Source organism: Leptosomus discolor, unplaced genomic scaffold (genome assembly GCF_034619465.1).
Source record: "Leptosomus discolor isolate bLepDis1 unplaced genomic scaffold, bLepDis1.hap2 HAP2_SCAFFOLD_63, whole genome shotgun sequence".
NCBI classification, from domain to species: Eukaryota; Metazoa; Chordata; class Aves; order Leptosomiformes; family Leptosomidae; genus Leptosomus; species Leptosomus discolor.
The window spans coordinates 480874-500146 of NW_028237738.1; the positions used below are offsets into that span (position 1 = coordinate 480874).

Here is a 19273-nt window from a genome sequence, read left to right on the forward strand (position 1 = left end):
GCTCTCTCCCCCCGCCCCGTGGGCAGAGCCCAGCTCGGCCAAGGCACGGCCGGGCCGGGGCCGGGCCGGGCGCTCTGGGGGTTCCCCCGCGGCGGCACCGCCGCCCGGCCTGGCAGCCCCTTCCCGCGGCCCCCCGGGGCCCGACGGCGCCGGCCCCGAGCCGAGGGAACCGCGCGGCCGCGCTCCCGGCGGCACCGGCAGCGCGGGCAGAAACGGCTCCGACCGGAGCGGGGCGCCGGGCGCGGGGCCGGGGCCGCTGCGGGGGCGTTTGCCCTGCGGGACAGCGGCGGGGCCGGGGGTTGCGGGGCGCTTCCCTCCCGTGAGATACGGGGAGGAAACTTCCCGGGAGGGCGGCGAGGCGCTGACACAGGCTGCCCGGAGCGGCTGGGGCTGCCCCTGCCTGGCAGGGCTCCAGGCCAGGCTGGACGGGGCTGGGAGCGACTGGTCTGGTGGGAGGTTTCCCTGCCCAGGGCAGCGGGTGGCACTGGATGGCCTTGGAGGCCCCTTCCAGCCCAAACCCTTCTGGGATGAGTCTGTGAAAGAAGCAGCGCAAACACACTGTAAGCACCAAACTAGTATATGTTAATCCAGCTTTGTGATGAGAACGTACACTGCAGCCTCTGCCTTCCTCAGTCAGTACACGTGGATTACATCAGCTGCATACATTAAAATTAGGGAAAAAATCAATGTCAGACTGGTGACTTCTGTTCGCTGCACAGATTCATCCAGGAAATGTGTCTGTTCTGCGAGGGAAACAAACAAAAAAGGACAATAAACCCAGTAAAGAAACCTCACAGAAAAGTCCTTACACCAGAAAGAAAACAACAACAATTCAAACGAGAAGAAAAATGTCAAATGATTCAATCTTCTGGGGATATTCTAAAACCTGATGCTTTGGGGTGGGAATTAGCTTTGTATTTGTTCTGGCACCATTTACTCCAAAATATACCACACTAAAGCATACAGCCCTAGTTGGGGGGGAGGGCGGGGAACAACACCCCAAAACCAACAAACAAAAACATGTCTCTGCTTTTATTCACCCAGCATCCCGGGGAAGTTAGATAATGGAAAAGTAATTCTGTGGAGCCTTGCTAAGTTTTAATGCATTTGTAATCATTAATTATTCTTCCAATATATTGAATTTATTCACAATGAATGCGAACAGTTTAAACATCTTGTCTCTACAATGGAAAAATCATATGTTTATCACAATTATTTGTCAATATTAGAAAATTGTTTACTCTTCCTCCATATGCAATCTCTCCAAGCGGGCAGAGAGATCATTCTTTCTAGTCTAATTCTGTTTAGGATGACTGAACACCTACACAGAACGTTAAATGCTGCTTCCAAAGTGCTCTCAAAATATAAGTAACCCTCTTCACCACCTCTTGAGTGGGTAAATATTGCACCTTTTTTTAAAGGGAGTAAATAATGTCATTTAAATCTGTTTATGGTAGTGTAACCCAGGAAAGATCTCAAAGGAACTACTTTGGTATACAAGCAACAGGTACCCAGAACATGGCTCAGCCCAGTGGGGTCGGTAATTTTCAGGAATTCTGACTAATTGTGATTATTTGAGTGTTGGATGCAGTTCCCTCGGCTGCAATGAAGAGAGCTCACGCTTCAGTTACCACACTGACCTAACTAAAGCTTCGGACAGTGTTAATCCGCAACTCGACCGAAACCAAATGGCTTTTTTCCAGTTTTTGTTCCCACTTGGTCTACTTCGGGAAAAAGGCCACTTTTTTTTGATTTGAGGATTTGCCTTTTCCAGAGCTTTTTTTTCCAGGGATGAAGGCAGAATTTTTTTTTTTCTCATTTTTAGAAAAGGCACCCAGACAATGTGGGCTCAGAAGGAACTTGTGTACCCCTTCAGTACTGCAACTCGTGATGCCTGACATTCCTGAAAGTGTTACAGATTATTTATTTGTTTATTTTAACCTGGATAATGATGATACTGGCCACTAGCTCCTCCTCGCCCCCAGTCTTTATACTACCTCTAAAGCCAGGATCTCTTGAGGTAGAAAAGAAGAGAAAGAGATGAGGAGATTTACACTAATCAATTTCCCTAAGTCAGAAATATCTTTTTCTTTTCTGACTGTTCTAGTTACACCTATAGCTCTACTAATCAGAAAAATACATTTCAAGACGTCTCACTGAAATGTTCCAGAAATTATCTCAAATTTATACTTCCACGAGGTGAAGGGTTCTCGCTCACCACCTGCAGCAAAGCTCACGACCAAAGTGCACCCATCTGCCTCTCACAGGACTGTGAACTCCGCTCACAACCACAAGAGCTGTTTCCATAGCAACAAGCGAATTGTTCAGGGTTACAGATGACAGAGCTCCTGCATCCCTCTGTCAGCAGGCTGACAAATGAACCAACAGAGCCTTCAGTCAAAAAGCTGCCTCTCAGACCGTGAGGGACAAAAGGGGAGACGTTAAGTTTCTGAAGTAAGTAGGAACACAGACAGCAGGACTCCAGAAGACCTGCCCTGGACCGTGGAATCCATCACCTCCACCTGCCCCCAGCATCTCAGGTGACCAGGCCCAGCATTCCCATCACACAGTCCTCAAACTCCACCTTAAACACGGACTTTGGCTTTTCCACCCACTCCAGCCAGGCTTTTGCAGTTCAGGCTGTAAACGAACGACCAAAGCCACCCACCTCTGTCCACACCAGCGTGCAGGCATGTCAGCAGGCCCTCTGACACCAGGCTTTTACCAAGAGCACCTTTGCAGATCTCGCTGATTCCCTGCAGCCACAGTCACTGCCCTCTGGTTTGCCCTGACCTGGAAGGCTTTGGGGTGCTGCCTCCTCCGTTGGGGTCAGGGCTTCTACTTCCACGCTACCAGAAGTCTCATGTGGTACTTCCCTGCTGGCTGCAATACTAAGGAAAGCGGGAGGCTCTGGTTCTTTGGTGGTCTCCATGGGTTTTTCCTTTGATGTTTTCTTCTCTGTCGAGCCAGATCCCCGCTCGCGGTGCCTGGAGGCAGTTTTGTTCCTGCCCGGCCTGGCCTGCGTAGCTTTGGGCTGTCCCCGCTCGGGACGTCTGCTCCAACCCCTTGTTCCTGCTCCGCTGGCAGTGAGTCTTGCTCCTGCCCCGATGAGGCAGCTGGTTGCTATTCCTGCCCCACTTGAACTGGCCGGTTTGGCCCCTGCCCCAAACTGAGGTCATCCAGTTTTCCCAGTGTCCACTCAGGGCAGTTGGTTTTCCTCCTGCTCAGCTCAGGGCAGTTCGTTCTGCCCCTGCTCCACCCGGGGAGACTTTCTTCTTTTTATCCCCCGCTGGGGCATCCCGTTTGGCCACAGCCTTGCTCGGGCGCCTTTTGCTCATCGTGTCCCCCTCGGTTCTTCCCCTCCCTTGCTTGGGGAGGCTCCTTTTGCCCCTTCTCCACAGAGGCTGCCTGGATTTACTCCAGCCCTGCTCCGGTGGCTCTATATGCCCCTGCCCAAATCAGGGTGGTTAGCTTTGCTCCTGCCCCACTTGAGGCACTGAGTTTTGTCCCTGCCCTGCTCCCGCCCTGCTCGGAGTGCCATTTTTTGTCCCAAAAGCCTCATTTTTATGCTCCAGACCCTCCTTTTAGGGTACAAACTCCTCCCTTAGAGGACAAAGCTTCATTTTCTTCATGTCCAAAGCCTCATTTTTAGGGTCCAAACGGTCAGCTTGACTTGCAAAATCTCACTTTCAGGCTCCAGAGCCTCGTTTTTAGGATCCTGCCAGGCATTTTTAGGGCCCAAGCTGCATTGTGAGTCTAAACCCGCATTTGGAGGGTCCAAATCCCTCTTTTAGGGCTCAAAGTCTCAGTTTGAGTTCTGAAAGATGCATTTTTACGGTCCAAACCCTCCTTTTAGTGTACAAGTTTCTCCCTTAGGGCTCAAAGCCTCATTTTCTTCATGTCCAACGCCTCAATTTCAGCACCCAAAGACCCATTTTTAGGCTGGAAAGCCCCATTTGTAGGGCTCACATCCTCCTTTTTAGGCTCCAAGCCTGCCTTTTAGCACCCATAGCCTTTCCTCATCTTCCTCCTCCTCACTCTGAAGCTTTTAACGCCACAGCCCTGCACACAGCAGAGCAGCAGCGCAGCAATCCTTGCTGCACTCCGGAGCTCACCTCAGGAAGAGCCATTTGAATCTCTCCACACTGACCCCCGTCTCTGCTGGATCGCATCAATATTTCGTCACGTGAAACCAGCTGCACCCAGGGCACCTCATCCCGCTGCTTCTCCCGCTTACAAAACAACAGGAGCTGCAAAATGGTGTCAGAATGAACAGTCCCGAGCCATGGGCATTTTTCCCTGTTATCCAGGGTATCAGGTGGCCACCAACCATTCCAATACAGAATGAGGGGGGGCCCAGACATACACACACACAGAGCCCTGCAATCAAAAGCTGGTTGGGGACATGGGGAGTGACACACGTGGGACACGGAGGGACAGGAGGGGACAGAGACACAGAAGTGAGTTTATTGCTTAACTCAGCGAGCGCTCGGCTGGGACGGTCACTGTCCAGGCACAAGCACCTTGTAAACAGCTGAATTAATTCTGTGGTTCCTTGCTGCAGGCAGCGTTCAGGCTTTAGGAGCCTTCATCAGTTGCTTCACACCTTGATGTGGACGACTCAAGGCAGCGGAGCACTGTGCTACAACACACCACTGAATTCCGCCTCGGTCCGGACTACAGCTGACCACAGACCCCCCGTTATTGCTGGGTCTCCGTCTGTCTCACCGCTTCAATTACACTGGAGTTGCATAAAACCCGGATTGTGTTTATGCCTTCCCAGCCTTATCTTCCTCCCCTGATGCTCCTGGTTTCCTAAAATACCTGTCAGCCTAGGAAAGAAATCGTGTGTAAAGATAAAGCTTGATTTGAGGTTATGCTCCATGCCCGGTGTCACTTCAGGACACCTCTCCTAATGAAGCTCATGGGTCACGACCACCTGGACCTGCATATGCAGACAGCGAGGAGACACGGCCAGAAATGAGAGCTTGGCCCTCTGAAACTCCACAGGGCAGAGCTGTGAAAGAGGAAAGAGCAGGTGAGTGCGATGGCTCAATGCTGACCTCTCCGTAATGTACTCATTCGGTTGAAAAGGTTGGGAAAAATGCCGCTCAGCCCCTGTTTTTCCCCAGTGGGACATGGAAAAAAGCGGGTCCTGAGGGGCAGACCGTAACTACGACCTTCTTCAGTGGGGTGTGAAGCAGTTACGCCTGATCCAACAGCGGCGATACCCTCCGTCTTCTGCATTTTTCTATCAGTATTTAGGCACACGTGGACACACGCATATAAAATTTCTCACCAGTTATGTCAAATCTGAACTGGTTTCTGCAGAGTTATTATTATGCTGAAGCTCAGACATACTGTGACGGCTTAGAGGTCTTGCAGTTTCCAAACGGACGAATGGGAAAGAAATCAGCCAACCCGGCCACTCCTCAGAATTGCTGCCCAGATACACACCTGCATAAATCAGCATATTGTCCCCAAAGACACTTCAGAGAAGCATTTCCTGATGGCAAGAAAGAAATTACCTTCCCTGATCAAACTATGAAGAATTATTTAGGGATGGGCAAGAAGAAAGTGTCTTTCCAGACAGCGCTGCTGTTCATATCCAGCGGCTTTACCTCTTCAGGTGCCCGAGGCTGCTGCTGGGAGAGGAGCAGTTTGGGCTCACTGACAGAGGCAGGGTGTGGTGACAGAGCCAGCTCGAGAAGTTCACACTGGAACATACTGCACTGTAAACATGGATGTACTGCTGGAAAGTTGGATTTTGATGTTTTTTGATAGCTTGGAGGAGACATAAAGGCTGAATAGCCGTGTGTATTTCCTCCTACCCTAATCTGAGGGATTTTTCTCGCTTGTGCATGGTTCTGGAGAACATGGGAGAACCAAGGTGGTATGGCAGGCAGGTCTGACGGACAGCTGATAACTGAGAGCGCTCAAAGCATCACAGTTTACACTCTGCTTGGCCTGCTGCAGCAATAGACTTAGTGCAGAAGAGGTGTGGTAGAGGCTCTCAAGTATAAAGAAGTCAGGTCAGTTTTGCAGAAACAGGTTTTTGAGTACCAGCCAGCTGGGATGACACTTAACAGGCTTTACACAAACATCGTATTTTTAAGTTCTTCCTTCATTTAGGCTTGCATATTGAATGTTTTTCCTGAGATTAAGCTGAAGCCTATATATAGTCCTTAATTTATTTTTTTTTTAATACTTCTACACATTTCTTTAATGCAGAGATGGAAACAAAACTATGGAGCTCAGTAATGGCCAGAGAGAAGTACACACATCACAGTTCAAGAGACAAGAGCACCCAGAGGGTGCTGTCACGACTGTACCTGAAGGGACAGCAGGAAAGTACGTACGGCTCTGGGAGAGTCATGGCCAAGGATGGTGATATCACCAGGGGCACCGATTGCGGGTAACGTCAAAACTGTTGGGAGTGTTGGCACATCAGCAAAAAGAACGTACATTCCTGTAAGCAAGAGGAGAAACCCCTTTAAGCTTGTTGTGTATATATTGTTTACAGTTTTCCTGAAATAAATTTGTTTTTCAGTGGGTGTCAATCTATCAGAGCTTTTCCTATTTTTTTCCCATTTCTACTTTTAAGCAGCAGTTTATTGGTTCAGTGTTCTGTCACATGTAGTTTAGAGGGTCGGGTTTTTTAAATCCTCAGCTGTCAGTGGAAATCCATCAAACAGCTGTAGATTACCTTCTTTCAGACATCTAAGAAAAAAGAATCTTCAATCCAAGGTAAAAGGTTGTGCTGTTGGAATCCCTGCCATGGTGAAATACAGCAGGTGGCCAGCTTTAAGCGTCTGGGTATCAGCTTACTTGTTGCTTGACTTCCTCTGCAGTTCGCCTTAGGCGATTCTTCTTCCCTCAGAATCCCATTTTCTCTCCCTCTCACAGTCAGGAGGCAGCAGCATCAGCAGACCCCAAAGTCTGCTCTGCCAACTGCTCCTCTACGTTCATGAGGCCAGGACAGGGGAGACTGGGGGACAGGTTCATGCTCCAAGCTACTCAGAAATGTGGGAGGAAACACAGCAACAGCACAGCTCATCTCACCCCGTTCTTCCACCTCACGGGCACTTTGAAGCTGACTTGTCTTTTAAACTCCTGCAGTACCTACAAGCTCAGTGCTGCTGCCAGTGTCTGCTCCAGCTCTCCAGTGCAGTGGGTGCTGGGAAATGTCACTCTCTCACACAGCGGAAGGCACTCGCTTTCTTCCCCTTGTTCCCGCGCTTCTCCTCCGGGCAAGCGAGCTCTGCCCTCCCTGTGCCTGCGCCTTGTTACCCCAGGGGCACCCCAGCTTGCAGCAGTGAGACCTGCGCTCACTCACAGCTGGGAGGGGCTTGGGGGGGCGGGTGGGCAGGTCCTGGCACCCCTGAACAGCAGCTCGTAGGGAACGCAGGGCTAAGTCCCTTTCATGAGCATTGATAAGCAAGTCCTGTTTTGGTTTGGTTTTTATTAAATGAAAATAAGGAAAGAGAGACATTCTGAAGCCAGCACGCGACAGCTCTACTGGGCGTTTGCACCAGCACACGGCACGTGTCTGATTAACCCCAGAGGGTGCCCTAAAACTGTGAGGGGGCCCTTCCGCTGCCAGCACAGACAGGCCGGCCACCCCGCAGCAGCCTCAGCAACACGCCTGAGGGCAGTTTTGCACACTTCTTTCACGTGATCTTGAGGGAAGAGACGTACATAAGGATATGTGTGTACGTGCGCAGGAATGGGCACACACCGAAACACAGGAGGTCCCCTCTGAACATCAGGAAACACTTTTGTACTGTGAGGGTGACCGAGCACTGGAACTGGTTGTGGAGTCTTCATCGTGCCTGTTTTTTCCCTGATAATCTGGGCAGCGTTCTCTGTGGGGAGACTGAAACGGGCTGAGCCGTAAATGGAAGGGAAATACTATGTAGGAGTAAGTCAGAGGCGACCTTTGGAAGCCAGCCAGGCACGGTTGCTTTGGTTGGCGGGAAGCCGTGGGAACGTAACAGTTACCAGGGCCCGCAAGAGGGTATAAATAAGTTTGTTACTAAATAAAGTATCTCCGCTGGGTATAAGTAGGTTGTTGCTAAATACAGTATCTCAGCTGGGTATAAATAAGTGTGCCTGCTGAACAAAGGTGTCTCCGTGTGAGCTTTCACCTCAGCCTGAGCCCGTGCCTTCAATTGCCACAATACCACACTAGTACAATAGAGACATCCACAAGAGCCCTGACACATGGCAGTGGGAAAGAGACACAAGCTTGCAGGCGCAGGCTGAGAAACCTCCTGTTTACTCCAACACGTTCCAATGAACACTGCAGCTCCCGGAGGAGGAAGGAGGTGCAGGGACACCCCAAACACATCCATCTCATCACGACTGAAAACAGAAAACACAGCAGCAACGCAAATATGTTCAGAACAAAGGCAGTAACACTCCCCTACCCCCAAAGACTCACTCCCAGTTCCAGAAGGGTACTGCAGAAGTCTGTCCACAAACAGGCCTGAAACACAAACAAGAGTGACAGCACAGTAATGAAATGGTCACCTCCCCTCCAAGCCTTCTAACAAGACACTAGAACAAGAGTGCCCAGCACCAGCTGTTTGTCTGTTTTGTTCACAAACTGACTCCTTGAGACGCCCCTCTTTCATCCTACAACAGAAATCACAAGCTTGAAGCTCTGACACCCAAAGAAATGACGGAGATGGAACAGGGACAGGTTTCAACGGAAAGATCCGGCTCAATCAGAAGGCAGCTCGTCCTTTTCTAACCTCTGGGAGTTTTGGCAGTTTAGCAAACATTTTAAGGAGCTATTACTAAGAGCAAGTGAAAAGTACCTCTTCAGAAACATGGGTATGACACCTGCCAGGCAGTACCTATCCAGATTATTCACAAAAATTTTGGTCTCGAAATTTTCATCAGTTTAAAACCTGTTTCCCCAGCCTGATTTTGATAGATCAAAGCATCTATTAAACAAAACAGAGCCCCAAGAATATCGCACAGCGGTGCACTGCAGAGGTTAATTCCACTTTGCCTTCAGAACATGTTCTTTGGTGGGTTTTACGTGTGTCTCAAATTCAACTGACTGCACCTTCAATTCTGGAAAATACAACAAGGCAAACAACCCAGGACAACCCGGGTTTCCTTTCAGAGTTAAGACACAGGGGCAGCTCCCCACAGAAACAAACCAACCCACAGTGGAGCACCCACCGCACAGAGGTGTTTTGTGGGAGCCCCGCCTGCACAGCGCTGATGCAGCCCTACATTTCTCATCCCGATATCCAGGACGTGTTCTGGAGGAAGGGGTGCCAGAGCCTGCTGCTGACTCTGCCTGGGAACAGTTGCCTGCAGGGGGTCGTCCCACTGCTCATACCAAATGTCACAGCCCTGGCCCACCCGCACGGCGCTTCCTCAGGGCAACAGCAGTGCAACCACTGGGAGAGGCCGGTGCTGGAAACGGGGGTGTTTCAACCATTGCACAGAACAGGGGTGTCGCAGAAATCACCAGATTTAGGATTTTAGAATACTGCTTAGAAGTCCCCTTACTTTTCCCATTTTGATTTGAATATCAAGAATTCTAATCAGTGGATATTAGTAGGAGAGACTAATGATTATTTTGGGAAAATAAGTCTCAAACAGAATAAATGATCAAATTGTCTGTACTGCTAATGCTGCTAGGATACTCCTGTAAAGTCCCAGACCTGAGGTATTCATTAACCAATGATCTGTTAGTGGTTAGAAACAAGGATAATGTGTTGCAGTCCAAGATGTCTGCTAGACAGGGTTTCTGATGGTTCCCGCTGTGTATGATCTTTGAATCGTGACCAAAGGAGGTATGAGCCAAGAGCCTACGAGCCAAGGACATGTTCCTTGACCAAACATGGTCAATTCGAGGAGTGGTCGAGACCTCCGACTCATGGACCACCTACCCAAATTATACCCCCTACTCACAAGGGAACAATACAAGACTACGACAGAGGCTCCATGCTAATTTGCATCAGAAGCGAGAGAAGAAGAACCAATCATCGAGAAAAGGATAATGAATATGCATTGTATAGACTGAATCTGTATGAATTCAATGTATAAATATTTGTTGATTGCAACGTGCAGGTGGATATCTTTGGGAAGGATCCCATGTCCCCGGTGCGCATCGTTAATAAAGGACGTCTCTACTGATCCGACTGTGTGTAGAGGAGTTTTTCTTAACCACTGCAGATTGACAACAGGGGCGATTCTTTTTCCGTTGAAAATGTTAAGAAATGAATAGTCTCAAAGCAGAGCACAAAGTGATTTTCAGGAGTCTGTCACCTATCAGCTGGCTGGCGATTGACCACTCGTGTAACACGAGGATGGCATATCCAGTTTTCTTTTCCTAGAACTTTAACAGCAAAATAAGAACACAATAAGACACTGTACGGCCCCTCCCATGACAGCCCATGCAGGGCTCTATTATAGGAACCACTGCCCCATAGGCACCCCACAGACACCCCACAGACACCCCCTGTGAGGGGCCCTATAGGCACCACCCCCTCATAGGCACCCCACAGACACCCCATGCAGGGCCCTCAAACGTCATAGGTGCATGATACATAATGTAACACACATGTCTTTCTTAAATAATTCTTTGTAAGGGCATAGAGAACAGAATGTGAAGCTGTAGTTTCATGAGTTTTGACAAATCCATAAGGACGAAATGATAACACGAGCGTTTGTTGCTATTGTTCACTCGTTAATTAAATGGAGCTGAAGTTGAAATGGAAGCGAGGATGAGCCGTCTTCCCACCAAAGAGCTCACTAGGCCTAATTAGGCTTCTCATCCCAGAGCTCGTTAGGCTGCTCTAGAGCAGACACCGTTGCTTTCAAACGGCATCCAGCCCTTTCACCAGGACAACCCTCCCTGCCGCTCCCCGTCCCCTGCCACCCCCACAACAGCTCTGCCACCGCCCACCCTGCGTGTCACCGCCCGCCCTCCCCCGCTGTGCTCAAACCCGGACCTCCGCTCTCCCGCCCGGCAGGGAGCGATCGGGCCTGGCGGCGTCTCGCCGCCCGCCGCAGCCCAGCCCCGCCTCAGGGCGCCAACATGGCGGCAGAGGCTGCCCGTGAGGGCCGCGGCAGCCCCCGCCCCCGCCTCGCCGTGATTGGCTGTCATGGGAAGGCGGGTCGGCGAGGCGCTCGGTGATTGGTGGCTGGTCGGGGAGGCTGTTCTGGCGCGCAGCGGTCCTCCAGGCTGCTGCCACGAGGCTGCCGTCCGTCCGTCCTCCGCGCTGAGGGGAGGCGCGGCCCGGCCCGGCCCCGGCGGCGTCGGTAGGTCCGTGCTCCAGCCTCTTCCCCGGCGGTGGTGCTCTGGGGCCGGCTGGGAGGGAAGGGGCAAAAAGGGAAAAAAAAAAGAAAGGGCGGGGGCGGCGGTGAGGAGAGACCCAGGGGAGCCACGGGGCCGGGCAGCGGCTGGGGAGGGGAGCCGGGGCCGGGGCAGGCGGGGGGTCGCAAGGGACTCGGCGGAAAAGAGAAGCGATCGCTCGGGGGCGCGTGGCCGGGGAGGGGGTTTGCGGGGCGGGAGCGGCGGGTCCGGCCGTGCCGGTGGCGGGGCGGGAGGGGCGGAGCGGCCCTGGGGCGGCGGGGGGTGCGGGGCGGGCGAGCGCCTGCTGCGGGGCAGGGTCGGCCCTGCGGGGAAACGGGGGTGCGTTTGGGGAGGGTTTGTGTCTGCCCGCTGCGTTTTACTGTGTGCCGGGGGCTGGGAGTGACCTGCGGGGCGGCTCGGCCGCGGAGTGCGGGGGTGCGCCGTAGGGAACTTGCCTTTGGGGTTTTTTAAAGTCACGACACCCTTGTGAGTGGAAGGGAGGAGTTCTCCTGGGTGGCTGACGGTGATGAGGAACTTAACAGAAGAAAACTGAAAGCTCTGTGGTGTTTGAATTCTGAGATGACTCCAGTGGCCTTGATGTTTTTAAGTTCTGACCGTGTTGTTACTAGGAAATAGTGTTGAGAAGATGTAAAAAGTAATGTTTGTGTTCTGCAGTGTTGCAAGTGTGATGAGTCCATTTGTACGTGTTATTTGTGTGTGTAAAACGTGCAGTTTGTGGAAAGCTCTAGCATTTGCAGAAGGTTCAGGGAAAAAGACACTTTAAATGTGTCTTGGGATGTTGTCAAATACCGAGGTTTTAGGCTAAAAATACCTTGTGTTGATCTGTGTGTATATTTTATAAGCAAGTAAATCAGCGTTGATCTATTAAATACACTCTTAGTTAAATAACGACAGAATGACTGTGATTGAAGTTGATTGTATAACAATTCCTCGCTTCTGGTTCTAGTTACCTTAAATGCTGCACTCCTAAAAGCTCTGGCACCGCCTCTGTGGGCGATGAGCTCAGTGCCACAGGGGCCAGTTGCTTCTCCTCCGGTGATTCCGCTGGTTTAGGCAGACTGTTTTGTGAGAGGCTTCTGTGAGAGCTGTGTAGAGCCTGTGTGTGCTATGCAGAAGGGCAGCTGTGGGGGCCCGTACAGCGGAATTGAAGAGCCTTCCTGGGAGGTTGGCAGTGGGTGGTTTTAGTATAATCTGCTGTGTGTTCTAAAAGTTTTAACAGCCCCCTCGATATCTGATGGGATAGCTAAAAGAGAATAGTTGGGCTCAAATGACAAATGAATCCTGGAATGTTACCGGCCCTGTGTTTTCCTCTCGCTGAGGATAAATATCACTGCCCCCTCCGAAGGTTTTGTTCAGCCTTGCCAAAACCATCGGATGACAAACAGTTACTAGAGATGAGTTTGCAGATGGTGCTAGTAGGAAGGAAACTTTCTGAAAAAGGAGGTACCTGTAGTGTATGTCGCAGTGTGAATTGTACTGTTTCAAAAATAGTCGTGTGTATGTGTTTTGAGATGGGAAAGTAGAAAATATCTGAAAATATTCTTTTTGAAATATGTGATATGCTTTAGTCTCTGCAATATTAGCTAGCTAGCCTTGTCTTTGGTAAACAAGAGTGTGACCCCCTGCCCTTGGCAGGGCTTAAGTAGGGTCTTTATCACTTGAAGGCCTGCTTCATTGTGCTCAAGTAGGGTCTTGATCACTCGAAGGCCTGCTTCATTGTTTTAGGTGAGATGGGGATGGGGGAGGAATTGTATTTGTGCAAGAGACCGTGACCACGGAGGGGGATGTTGCCTTGAGCTGTGGTCGTGGGGTGGGGGTGGGGGGGTGTGTGGAGACGAGACACTGCCCAGCTGTGGCTGAACTGCGCACTCTGGAGGACGGGTTCAAAAGGACAGTCATGATGAAGACTATCGAGGAACTCTTACTTCCTCCCCAAGACCACCAAAAGACCCCCGAAGGGGAAGACTGTGCCTGCGCAAGGGGGAGGAGATCTAATTGACATCCGAAGCGGGACAGAGTGATAAATAGGTAAATATGTAAGTTTTGTTGCTTTAAATAGGATGCAATTACCACGGCTCGGGGTGCAGCATCCTTAGGGTACCTGACCCTCGCTGCACCCAGCGCTGCAGAGCTGTAATAAACAGACCTGCTTCACCATCAGCTTGGATTGCGGAGTTCTTTCGCTGATCTGTTCAATGACAGCTTTTGAAATCCTCAAATGCGTCTGAAGTGTCTGTGGGAAGTTTGAGATTTCATTTAAAATGCGGCTCTACTTTTAGCTTCAAATTTAGAATTTGGGTTTGCATCTGAGCTGCCTGTTTCAGAGTGAGCCTTTTAGTTCGGTTTTTACCTCACCTTTAGTCTTGGGGTTTGCATCTGATCTGGCTGTTTCTGGGTGAGGTTTTTGGTTCGGGCTTTAGCTCACCTTTAGAGTTTGTGTTTGCATCTGGCCTGCCTGTTTCTGGGTAAGCTTTTTGGTTCGGCTTCAAGCTCACATTTCAAGTTTGGTTTGCATCTGACCTTCCTGTTTTGGGGTGAGCCTTTTTGTTCGGTTTTTACCTCCCCTTTAGAGTTGGGATTTGCATCTGACCTGCCTGTTTCAGGGCGTGCTTTTTGGTTCGTGCTTTAAGCTCACGTTTAGAGTTTGTGTTTGCATCTGACCTGCCTGTTTCTGAGTGGGGTTTTTCGTTCGGCTTTTAGCTTCAAATTTAAAGTTTGGGTTTGCATTGGATCTGCCTGTTTATCTGTAAGCTTTTTCGTTTGGCTTTTAGCTCACCTTTAGGGTTTGGGTTTGCATCTGAGCTGCCTTTTCAGGGTGAGCTTTTTGGTTTAGGCTTTAGCTTGCCTTTAGATTTTGGGTTTGCATCTGACCTGCCTGTTTCAGGGTGAGTCTTTTGGTTCGGCTTCTAGCTCACCTTTAGACTTCGAGTTTGCATCTGACCTGCATGTTTCATGATTAGGTTTTTGGTTCGGGGTTTAGCTCACCTTTTAGAGTTACGGTCTGCATCTGAGCTGCCTGTTTCAGGGCGAGCTTTTTTGGTTCGGCTTTTAGCTCACATTATGTCATTTTACCTTTAGACTTCGTTGATGTCTTTTTATGTTTAGATGTTACATAATTATATGTCTATATGTTATGTTTTGTTTTTTAAGTCTAGACTTTATTTTTTATAATTAGGTATAGTTTTTAGGTTTGGGTTTCAGGTTACGATTTTATATCGTTTTAGGGTTAGGTTGGACAGGTGGAATCTGTCAAGGCACAGGCTGCTTTGCCCAAGCCCAAACCCCTGGGGAAATGGAGCCGAGGCAAGAGCAGAGCTCGCTCCCGCTACAAACTGCAAAGGGCACGAGAGCCCGAGAGAGCCAGGGCACAAGCAGCGCCTGGGAGGTGCGAGAGCCGCAGGCAAGAAGCTGGCCAGAACGGCCCAGAGGAGCCCTGGCAAGGGGCCGTGCTGCAGAGGAAGGCAAAAAACCCCCGGGGACACTTGCTAGCCCACCTCGGGGGTAAAAAAGCCTTCCTCCGCCCAGCTGCAGGGCCCGAGAGGCCATTGTCGTGGGGCAGGAGCAGCAGGCAGTGACCCAGCCAAACCGGAGCAGAGGGGCCCTCACAAGTGGTGGTGCTCAGTGCTGCAGAGGAAGGCAAAAAACCCCCAGGGCCCAGTGCCAATCTGCCCCGGGGGAAAATTCCTTCCTGACCCCAGCACTGGTGATCGGCTGCTCCCTGAGCATGTGAGCATGACCTGCCTCCTCCTCCTCCTCCCACAGGCTGGTCGCACCTCCCAGGAGGTGCCTGACCCCTGCTTCTCCCTCAACCTGGAGCCACCTCCGGGGCTGCCCAGAGCGGCCAAATGCCCCCGGCCTGATCGACCTCGGGGGCAAGAATCCCCCTCCACCACGCCTGGCAGGGCACCTGTGGGTGCTCCAAAGCACTGGCACCCCTGCCAGCATGCCTGCGTCCCCCTTCTTACTGCCGCTGCCCCTGGCTCCGCAGGGGTGAGGATGGCGAGCTCCGCAGTGCTCCTCCAGAAGGCATCCCCTTGCCTGGCCGCTGCTCTCCAGCTGGAAAGGCCCGACAGCCCTGGGCACCTCGGGCTGTCGCTGATGGTTCTCCTCCCCAGCAGCCCCGTGCGGCCTCCGCTCGTCCTCCCTCAGCCCCTCCAAGCCATTCCGCCGGCTCCTCAGGGACCTCCTCGGGGATGTCTCCCTTGGGCTGCCCGGGCCAGCTCTGCAGGGACAGGGCAGGGGGCTCCCTTGATCCTGCCCCGGGGCATTGTGCCATGGGGGTGATGCAGCCCCCATGCACCGCCCCGCCCACCACCCCTCTGCCCAGCCCCCTTCAGCGGAAGGCCTGGGGGCACACGGGGGGGCGATTTCAGCAGCCGCAGCCCAGAGGAAACCCAAAGTCTGGGGGGTAAAATAGTGCTGTACTGCCCTGGAGCAGAACTTGTGATTCTTGGAGTGCAAATTTTCAGCAAGACACAGATCTGTTCCTGTGTTAGGGCTTGTGTCTCTGTTGGGGACACTTCACCCCACGCCAGGAAGACTCTGCTTTAGAATTTTCTTACCGCAGTCCAAAAAGCGGCAAAGCTTTTTGTCTTTAGAAGTGCTCAGCTGATTTATTAAGAGTTTATAAATGGAAAAGGAATGGCTAAGAGGCTTAAAATGGTTAATAAGTGATATTTAGATATATACAATTAGGATATATATATATATGTAAAAGGAATGGTTAGTATCTTCCTTTTTCCCTTATTCATGTTTTTTCTTTGGTATTTCTTTTTCTATTATTCCGTTCTCTACCTCCTTAACAGTAAAATGCTGTGCTGACCCTGCTGCCTGTAGAAGGGTTCAGGCTCACTCTTAGTTTTTGGGCTCTGCATAGCAACAGAAGTTGGCAAGAGGAAAGGAGCTCCCCAGTATAACACAGTCTGGGGAAGAATCAGCAATTGGAAAAATTCTTCCTGAAGGGAAGCATGTTCTTTGTCCTTTTCAGAATGAGCTGTAGTGTTTCTAGACAGAATCATCTTGAAGAGAATAATAAAGACAAAAACCAAAATGTGTGTTATCTTGGATGCCCTTTGTGGTTTGTTAAACATTCTTTTTAGTTTGGAGATTGTTTTTGGCATGTGCTTCTCTGGCAGTAACTTGATTTCCTGTGTTGGAAGAGGAAGATAATAGTGGATCTAAAAACCGCTTTTGTGGTCTACCATGAAGTCTCCATCTGCTAAAGTGTTGTAAAGCAAGAACTGTCACGTAGGGGGTTGTAGAACTCGGCTCTATGGTACTAACACAGAATTGTCTTACTCTTTTGTAGCTGGTTCCTGGAGGAGAAGGACCGGAATTGCTATTGTTGTAATCTCTGAAGACCTGTTATAAATACATGGGTATATAATCTAAATGGAGCTTTTGGGGTATGAGTGTGAGTGGGATTTAGTGTGGGTTTTTGTGGGGATTTTTATTCACACACTGTTGCAGCTGACATTTGAAAAAGGGTCGGGATTCCCTCTTCAGGAGAGGTGCATTGCTAATGATAATGCTGACTTTGTAAGTTGCAATGGTGGCTTTCTTGTAAAACGCACTAATCTGTTCTGAAGAAAAGGCTTTCTTTTTGTTAGTTACCGTGTTCTGTTACGGAAGTGCACGAGTTAAGTAGTTTTAGAACTGGTTGCTGGAATGGAAAAATAACAGTTATGTTTCAGTTGCTCTCAGTCTTCAGGTTTTCTACATCTGTGGCATTTGTTTGTGGCCCAAGTCTCTCTAAAACCCGAGCCCTGAGCCGAGAGACTGCTGTTCGTTAGAGTGCTGGCAGGTACTAAGCTGGATCGTTTGTTGAAACGCAGCTTCAGGCTGCGTCATCAGAAACCTTGTGGCAGAGCACTGTTGAGTTCTGAAAGCTCTTCAAAGTGCATCCATCTGTTTGATGCTCAGCAGCCTTTCTTTCTGCTGGCCTGGAGGTTCTGCTGTCCCCAAATCAGGGTTCTTTTACCCAGTGTGCAAAGAGCAGACAACCACAGAGTCCAGATACTGGTTTAATTCCAGTCTGCACAAAAAAGGGTGTGAGGTGGTAACTCCATAAAGCTAGCACAGCTTTTGAGAGCTAAAGCTGGATCTTATATACAAAACTACAGTGAAGTCAGCGATGTCACTCCTAACCTTACATATGAAACCAGACCTTTAACATTCTTTTATGTCGATTCTCTTGTTGTCTTTGAGATTAGTTGGGTGCCACCAAGGCAACAGACACACAAGTTGGTTGGATTGCTGGTGATAAACTCGCTGTCTGCAAAGCACGTGCAAGTTTCAGGTAAGAGTAACACAGCCTGGCTATAAAACACACTAAGTTATAAAAGCAACTCGACAGAGATTTCTAAGTTTGCTGGGGAGCACGTGGTGCAAGCGAGTGTTTGAGTCTTACCCAAAGGTCTCCCTGTGGGGGGAAAGAGAGGCTCAGCCTGTCGACTGATCCCAGAAGTTTAAGGGAGTCTGTGACATGTCAGCGATGACATCTTCCCGAACAGCCTCCTCTCTTAAGCTATTTTTATACTATTTTTTACTTTTTGGGCGGAGCTTGAGTGACTCCAGTCGTACAGACCCTCATTATGATTGGTGTCCAACTCTCCCGCTTCACTTTTAGAGGTACAGGCTAGAGACATTCAGGGCTCAAGCTCAGCGAGGGATGGCCGCACCTTGAAGGCGGGTAGCTTTTGGGATGGAGGCAGGTTCTGGGATTATAGTGAGATTATGATGGGCAAAGTCCACCCAAAGGACAGTATTCTCTCAAGGAATGACAGCGTCGGCCCCGGGTAGCAAATACGCAGCTTATTGGTTCCGCAGCACCATCCAGTTCCCATCCCAGGGCGGTACCGCAGAGCCTGGCCGCCCCCACCCTCTGTGCCGTGCCGTTTGTCTCTCAGAGTCAGCACATCAAGCTCCCCTGATGTTGCCAACAGCCAAGGTTGCCTGGGGAGCTCCTGGGGAATGGATTCCTTGTGTACCCGCCGCACTCTGCTTTTGTGCCCTTCCTTAGCGGGGGAACACTGCTGCACCGTTAATCCAAGTCTAATTTCCAGGTCGCCTCTAGCTCTGCTTCCACAGCTGCGCAGAGGGGAAGGATCACTGCCCTCAGCCTGCCAGCAGCACTCCTCCCAAGGCAGCCCTGGGTGCTGTTGGCCGCCTTTGCAGCAAGGGCACGTTGCTGCCTCGTGTTCAACTTGGTGTCCCCCAGGTCCTTTTCTGCAAAGCCACTTTCCAGCCAGGCAGCCCCCAGCATATACTGGTGCCTGGGGTTGTTCCTCTCCAGGGGCAGCTGGGGACTATCCAATCAGCTGTGCTTAGTGGAAAGATCCACTTTCCTGCAAGTGCATTGAGGAGATAGTGCTGGGTACCAGGACCGTCGTGTAAGATGAACGCAGCCAGTTTTCTTGTGGTCCTGTTCTGAGCAATGTTTAATCTGTACTGTAAAGGTATCCCGCGTTTCCTGAGCACTCAAATCTGATAGGCGGGTTTCCTCCGGCTACTCTGAAAGGTCAGTGAAGAAGTATTCCCTGTTTAAGCCTTCCTTGGACACTGAGCTGCCTGTGACTTCTTTAGGAGTGCCGCTTCACATGCTGATGGTGAAGCGAGAAGGAATATGGGTTCTTCTCCTAAGTTTGCAGGATTTGGAAACGAGCTTGGACAAGCGAGCGCCTTGGGATTGGTAGGAGGGAGATTCCAGGTGATAGGTTTGATTTTAGTTCAGTATCCTGTGCCCATGATATAAGTAGAGTTGCCTTCCTCATAGTGGAATGGGAATACTTGTTCCGTCTTTTAAAACCCTTTTTCCCCTCTGGGGGGAACCTTCACTTCCAGGGCCCCAAGGGCGAGAACAGCCTTAATGACCCTGCTCAGCCTCTCCTGGGGTCTCCCCCCAGCCTGGCCCCAGCCCAGGAGCTCCAT

At 50.6% G+C, this 19273-nt stretch overlaps 1 protein-coding gene across 1 annotated transcript in view; it reads left to right on the forward strand.

Annotated features, from left to right (window-relative positions):
* LOC147413153 (M-phase inducer phosphatase 2-like) overlaps positions 1-19273 on the forward strand; it is a 91466-nt gene that overhangs the window by 27518 nt on the left and 44675 nt on the right. The window contains exon 3 of the mRNA XM_086480597.1: positions 11001-11140. Coding sequence (XP_086336723.1) covers positions 11001-11140 — 140 coding nt within the window. The remainder of the gene's footprint in view (positions 1-11000; positions 11141-19273) is intronic.